The following is a 7,851-nucleotide window of genomic DNA, read 5'->3' as shown; positions in this document are numbered from 1 at the left end:
AAAAAAATACACATATCTAAAATCCAGCAATACCAGTCCCTCAAAAAAAATATTTGAGGCAATAGATATATTAATTACCATGACTTGATCATTACACATTGTATGTATCAAAATATCACTCTGTATCCCGTAAATATGCACAATTATTATGCATCAATTAAAAATTTTAAAAAGAAGCTGGGCGTGATGGCTCACACCTATAATCCCAGCACTTTGGAAGGCCAAAGTGAGAGGACTGCCTGAGCCCAAAAGTTCGAGACCAGCCTAGGCAAACTGGCGAGACTTCATCTCCAAAATACATCAAAAAATTAGGTGGGCGTGGTGGCGTGTGCCTGTAGTTCCAGCTACCTGTAAGGCTGAGATGGAAGGAGTGCCTGAGTCCAGCAGGCTGAGGCTGTGGTGGCTGGGAGCATGCCACTGTACTCCAGCATGGGCGACAGAGTGAGACTCTGACTCAAAAAATAAGAAAATAAATAAAAATTTTAAAAATACATAAAAATTTAGCCGGGCTCGGTGGCTCAGCCCGTAATCCCGCGCTCTGGGAGGTTGAGGTGAGTGGATTGCCTGAGCTCGCGGGTTCGAGACCCCCCCTGGGCAACTTGGTGAGACCTCATCTCTACAATAAATCAAAAATTAGCTGGGCATGGTAGCACGCACCTGTAGTTCCAGTTACTTGGAAGGCTGAGGCGGAAGGATCGCCGAAGCCCAGCAGGTCCAGGCTGCAGTGACCGGGAGCAGCCACTGCACTCCAATCTGGGCGACAGAGTGAGACTCAAAAAAAAAAAAAAAAACTGAGAACATTTATGAGGAATTCCTTTTAAGGTAAGGTAATGGCATTGTGGCTCTATATTAAGACAATTCCTTATCTTATACAATAAAATACTTATGGAAAAATGGTAATTTTTGTTGTCGTTGAGATGGGAGTCTCACTATGTGGTCTCAAACTCCTAGGCTCAAGCAATCCTTCCTCCTCAACCTCCCAAAGTGCTGGGATTACAGGCATGAGCCACCACACCTGGACCTATGTTTAGGATTTCTTTGAAAATAATACTGAAGAGAGAAAAGTGGATGCTTGTATATATGAAACAAGATTGGTTCTGAAAAACTTTACTATAATAACAGTAGAGAATAATTTTGGCATTTTTCCACAATTAAAATAAATTCTCACTCATTACTATAATATATTTATATGATTATTTACAGGAGTAATGGAATAAATGATGTGTAAATAACCACATGAATATATTTTCATAGACAGAAACAATATAAATAGATATCCTAAAACAAACCTAAATATGCCTAGTGGTACCTCTGGTACAACCACTCTTCTTTTCCAAGCCTGCAGGTCACGTTCTGTAGCAATCTGACTACGTGGAGCATTTTGATGCATCTGACGAACACCTTCAACTTGTCCACTACGACGTAGGCCGATATTTGGAGGTGACTGGATGTCTAAGCTTAGTCTTCTATAACCTAGGAAAAAAATCATCAGGAAATGATTCCACAACAATCTCAAACTAATACACATTTAGCATATAATGAGCACACGTTGCCCTCCTAAGAAACACACCAAAAGTAAAGAAATGAGAGGAGCTATTGAAAAAATTTTTGACAAAATTTTAACGTGACTGAGATCAAAATGTATACTAAACAAACATTAACTATTGTATCTCAATTTCAATTTCTACTAGACTCCCTAAAATTGTAAAATATACAAGTATGCTCCATTGTGTTATATATGCATTCCTAAAAACATTGTGATCAAAATTGAACACTTAAAAAATGTCTTCTGAAGTCAGGCATGGTGGCTCACATTCACAATCTAGGCACTTTAGGAGGTCAAGGCAGGAGGATCACATGAGGCCAGATGTCGAAGACCAACCTGGTAAAACTAATAAAACCCCCATTCTCTGCACACACACACACAAAATTTTAATTAGATTGGCATGGTGGCATGCACTTGTAGTCCTAGCTACTTAAGAAGCTGAGGCAGAAGAATCGCTTGAGCCCAGGAGTTCAAGTTTGTGATGGGATATGCTCACACCACTGCACTCCAGCCTGGGTTACAGAGCAAGGCCCTGGCTCTTTTTTTTTTTTTAATGTATTCTGGAGAATTAGCATTGAAGACTGATGCCTCAAATTGAGGTGGTTTTACAAGAGCTCTTACATTAATCATGACTCTGAAGAGATAATCTGAGTCACCAAGGCAGGCAGCTGGCAAAATGGATATTAAAAATTCAAACAAGCCGGGTTCGGTGGACAGATAACTCTACACAGTGGAGTACTATGAAGCTATAAAAAAGGATGAAGAATTATGAATTGGTATGGATTGATTCCTGGAATATATTGTTAAGGGAAAATAGCCAAGTGCAGAAGAATGCTCATGTATCTTGGGCCTTTTACTATGATACACTGAGGACAAAGCATCAACTATTTAATAATCCTGCCTAAAATGTATAACCTGGATCCAATTATGAAGAAATAATCAGACAAATACAAATTGAGGAAAATCTTATGAAACAACAGACCTGAATACTTCTAAAATATCAGTGTTATGAAGAAGCTCTCCAGATGAAGTATACTTAAACCCAATGAACAGGGCTCGATTAAATTCTAGACTTTAAAAACACCATGAAGAATGACAATTATTGGAACAACCTGAAAAATTTAAGTAAGGACTCTAAATCAGATAATAATAGTGTAGCAACATGAAAGTTTGCTGTGTATGATCGTTATATTAAGGCTATGTAAGAGAAATGTCCCTAATTCTTAGAAGATATATAGAATGAAGCATTAAGGCATGTTACAAGTCTTACTATCAAATGCTTCAAAAAAACACACACATGCCGGGCTCGGTGGCTCAGCCTGTAATCTCATGCCTTTGGGAGGCTGAGGTGAGTGGATTGCCTGAGCCCGCGGGTTCGAGACCTGTCTGGGCAGGAGAGACCTCATCTCTACAATAAATCAAAAAAATTAGCTGGGCGTGGTAGCGTGCGTCTTTAGTTCCAGCTACTTGAAAGGCTGAGGCAGAAGGATCGCCAGAGCCCAGCAGGTCGAGGCTGCGGTGGCCGGAAGCAGCCACTGCACTCCAGTCTGAGTGATAGTGAGACTCCAACTCAAAAAAAAAAAAACACACACACAAGAATGTGTGTGAGTATACATACAAAAAAAACAGCTAAAGTAAATGTAGAAAAACAATGTATCCATGTGAAAAATATATGGGTGTTCACTGTATTGTTCTTCTAACGTTTCTTTCCAAATTAAGTACTGGAAAAAATAAAGTCTTATGTTGCATGTAAATTTAAGAGAATAAAATATTAACTTCTCATACAGTATTAGCTTTTTGTAGTTCTAGTCAACAGACAGCAAGACTTCAAAAATTGTTTAAATTCATCTGAGGGATATTTAACTTTAAAAGTCTTCACAACAGCTCAGTTAGCTAAGTGTGATGGCTCATGCCTATTAATCCTAGCACTTTGGAAGGATGACATGGAAAGATCACTTAGACCCAAGAGTTTGAGACCAGCGTGGTTCGAGACAAAGCAAGACTCTGCCTCTACAAACAAACCAAAAATTAGCTGGGAAAGTGGCATGTGCCTGTAGTCCCAGCTATTTGGGAGGCTGAGGAGGGAGGATTGCTTGAGCCCAAGATTTTGAGGCTGCAGTGAGCTGGGATTGTGTCACTGCACTCTACCTGAGAAACAGTGAGATCCCCAGCTCAAAAAAGCTCAGCCAGTCCAAGAGAAAGTTACCAAGTAACTCAATTCTACAAGAAACTAAGATTTTCATTATTATTTAATAACAAATATATCTACCATTCCATACAGTTCAGACAAAAACTAACCTTAAAAACATGGAAATTGGCTAGGTGCAGCAGCTCAAGCCTGTAATCCCAGCACTTTCAAAGGCCAAGGTGAGCGAACTGACTGAGCCTATGGGTTCGAGAACAGCATGAGCAACTTGGCAAGATCTTATCTCTGCAATAAGCCAAAAAATTGGGTGTGGTAGCACGTGGCTGTAGGTCTGGCTACTTGGAAGGCTGAGGCAGAAGGATTGCCTAAGCCCAGCAGGTCAATGCTGGGGTGGCTGTGAGTGTGCCACTGCACTCTAGCCTGGGTGACAGAGTGAGACTCCAACTCAGAAAAAAAAAAAAAAAACGCAATTGTCATCCAGCAATGTAACTTGTAAAACTTCCCCACACAGACAACTAGAAATGCATTGCAAACTAATAAATACTGTTTTAAATGAATAACGAAATTTGTAAATCCGCTTAGGCTAGAAATAAAGAAGAAATCGATTTAGAAATCATGAGCTAAACCTGTAGCAGCCTCACAAGGTTGCCCAAATCAGTAATATAAGGGCTTGAATTTTAATGTTCACATGTGTGTCCTGTCAGGCACACAGCTGTAAATTACAAACATGATGGCATAGTGGCCTATAATCCCAACTGCTTGGGAGGATGAGGCAGGAGGATCACTTGAGTCTAGGAGTTGGAGGCTGCAGTGAGCTATAATGGCAACACTGCACTCTAGCCCGAGCAACAGAGAAAAAACAACCCAGAAACGACCCTCCCTCCCCAACTTAACAAAAAAAATTCATGCAAGTGGTAGCCCAGACCAAAAACTGTTTGTACACCTCAAAGCTACTGAAATAAAAATAAAAGAGAAAGAAATACAAAACAACAAATAAATAATCCTTGCAGTGCTATACCCTAAACAAAATTATAATTTACCTACTGGCAAAAGGAAATGCTTAGACAACTTTTCTGTCAGCCTGAATTCAGATAAGAGGAAGGGAAAATCTTTCCTAGGAATTCAAAAACATGGACCTACACCTCAACTAGGTTAGGGGATTTAAATTATCCATGTGGTCCAAAAACTATAAAAATGGTAAGTTAAGGAAAGAATTAGTCCTAACATAGCCCATATAACATAATGCTGGCTTCCACCAAGAGTACCCTGTGTGCAGTGACAACATGATTTGGAGTAACCTAATTTTTTTTTTTTTTTTTTTTTGAGTTGGAGTCTCACTCTGTCGCCCAGACTGGAGTGCAGTGGCCACTCCCAGCCACTGCAGCCTCGACCTGCTGGGCTCCAGCGATCCTTCCACCTCAGCCTTCCAAGTAGCTGGAACTACAGGTGCGCGCTACCACACCCATCTAATTTTTTTATTTATTGTAGAGATGAGGTCTTGCCAAGTTGCCCAGGCAGGTCTCAAACCCACGGGCTCAGGCAATCCACTCACCTCAGCCTCCCAAGGCGCAAGATTACAGGCTGAGCCACCGAGCCCGGATGAGTAACCTAATTTTTACACCATTTTGTTCTTTACAGTAAAAACAACTTGTCAGATATTTAATTCATTGTTTTATAAAATTTCTTAGTAAATAAGACCAAATAGTATACAAAAGATTTTACTACAAAAAGGACTCAGCTTGGTAATATCCAATCAGCCACTCTAGAAAGATAAGCCCTTGACACTGGCTTTACATCATTCCCACTGTTAATTTCCTCCTAAAGATGAGCTCATAATCCAAAATAACACAATGATATATAACAATATTGATATACAACGATATAAGATTAGGCTTCCCTGGCTGGGCACAGCAGTTCATGCCTATAATCCCAGCACTTTGGGAGGCCAAGGTAAGAGGATTGCCTGAGCCCATAGGATTCAAGACCAACCTGGGCAACTTGGCGAGACCTCATCTCTACAATAAATCAAAATATTAGCCGGGCATGGTGGTGTGCGTCTGTGGTTCCAGCTACTTGGAATGCTGAGGTGGAAGGATCGCCTGAGCTCAGCAGGTCAAGGCTGCAGTGATCGGAACTGTGCCACTGCCCTCCAACCTGGGTGGCAGAGTGAGACTCCAACTCAAAAAAAAAAAGATTAGGCTCCCCAAAGACTTTCTAACTAAAAATATAATAAACTCTGTAAAATAAAGTAAATAATTTAGAAGGAAAAGAGAAAAAGGAGGCTCATGCCTGTAATTCCAGCACTTTAGGAGGCCAAGGCGAGAGAACTGCTTAGGTCCAGGAGTTCAAGACAAGTCTGGGCAACATAGCAAGATCTCATCTCTTTAAAAAAAAAAAAGGAAAGAAAAAAGTGGGAAAAAAAGAAAAAGAAACATACCCCCCTCAAAAAATTCAACCTCATTAGTGATAAAGAAAAATTTCAAATCAAAATTGCATTATCATTGGACATCCATGTGAATGGCAAAAAAATCAAGAAATCTAAAACCATCAAATATTAGAAAAGTGAATCAACAGCATCCATTACATCCTGCTACTGGGAGTATAAATTGTACACCCACTATGGACAATAGTTTGGCATAATCTTATAAAGTTGAAGGATCATACAGCTATACCTTAGTATTTCCACTCCTAGATTAATAATATTTAGAAGAAATTCTTTCAAATGTATACAAAACACATACAAGATTTCTGTTTTTTCTTTTTTTTTTGATTTGGAGTCTCACTCCGTCACCCAGACTGGAGTGAGATTATTAATACCATTAAAACCTCATAATTTTCCAAATGCCCATCAAAAAATAAAAGATATATTCATACAACCAAATAATACACACCAATTAAAATAAATTTGATACAATGGAGCAATCTTAGATACATAATATTATGTAAAAAAAATTGTACATGAATACACACAACCCGATAACTTTTGATAAAGTTAAAAAAAAAACAAATGCTTTAGAGTAATGCATATAAAAAATGCTATTTTTAAAAACACAAAGAAAAGACCTATATTAAGATTAAAGGTAATTATTACTTTGGGAGAGAGAAGCCAGGGAAAGTCATGTATATAATAAAGGTAGGTTACTATCATGATTTTTAAAAAAAGGACTACATATGAACCAATGATACGAGTATATCATGAACAAAGGGCTGATTAACCCAATTCTGTGCACCTATCCAAAATGATGCAACACATAAAAGGAAGAAGTACAACTTTAAGCATTAGGCACTAATTTTAAAATTATATTTGGAAGACAACCAATATAATTTCTAGACATAAGTTATTGTAAATAAAAAGCCAAAAGTCAGTTAACTGGCCAACTGGGTGAAAAAGTGATCAACAGAGATAGGGCATACAGGAATATGAAGAAATCATCCAGAAATCAGCACCAAGTGATACGGCTAGGAAATAAAGTAAATTTGGGCAAATAAATTTTATTTTGTTTTGAGTTGGAGGCTCACTCTGTCACCCAGGCTGGAGTGCAGCAGCAAGCTCACGGCCACCACAGCCTTGATCTGCTTGGCTCAGGCAATCCTTCTGCTTCAGCCTTCCAAGTAGTTGGAACCACAGGCGTGCACCACCACATCCAGCAAATTTTTTGATTTATTGTAGAGATGAGGTCTTGCCAAGTTGCCCAGGCTGGTCTCAAACCCCTGGGCTCAGACAATCCTCTTGCCTCCGCCTCCCAAAATGCTGGGATTACAGCTGTGTGTCACCGCGCCCGGCAAATCTGGGCAAATATATTTTAAGTAATTTCCTTCTCCAAATAAAGGCATACATTCCCTGACTATAAATTAATTTGTTCAAAGCAGATATCTGTAAAATAAATTACTTTTCCATTGGATGCCATTACAAAACAGGAATTAAGAATCTACATAAGCCAGGCTTGGTGGCTCAACCTATAATCCCGTGCCTTTGGGAGGCTGAGGTGAGTGGATTGCCTGAGCCCGAGACCCGCCTGGGCAGGCGAGACCTCATCTCTACAATAAAATCAAAAAATTAGCCGGGCGTGGTAGTATGTGCCTGTAATTCCGGCTACTCGGAAGGCTGAGGCGGAAGGATCACCAGAGCCCAGCAGGTCCAGGGTGCGGTGGCCAGGAG

The 7,851-nt window shown here is 39.7% G+C and overlaps 1 protein-coding gene across 2 annotated transcripts in view; it reads right to left on the bottom strand.

Moving 5' to 3' along the window:
• BRWD1 (bromodomain and WD repeat domain containing 1) overlaps positions 1–7,851 on the bottom strand; it is a 152,917-nt gene that overhangs the window by 100,990 nt on the left and 44,076 nt on the right. For both annotated transcript variants that reach the window (XM_008056772.1, XM_008056773.2), the window contains exon 18: positions 1,290–1,473. In XM_008056772.1, coding sequence (XP_008054963.1) covers positions 1,290–1,473 — 184 coding nt within the window. The remainder of the gene's footprint in view (positions 1–1,289; positions 1,474–7,851) is intronic.

Source organism: Carlito syrichta, unplaced genomic scaffold (genome assembly GCF_000164805.1).
Source record: "Carlito syrichta isolate Samal-C Ts95f unplaced genomic scaffold, Tarsius_syrichta-2.0.1 Scaffold302518, whole genome shotgun sequence".
NCBI lineage: Eukaryota > Metazoa > Chordata > Mammalia > Primates > Tarsiidae > Carlito > Carlito syrichta.
Note: the sequence above shows the minus strand (reverse complement) of the source record. Positions and strands in the feature narration are given on the sequence as shown.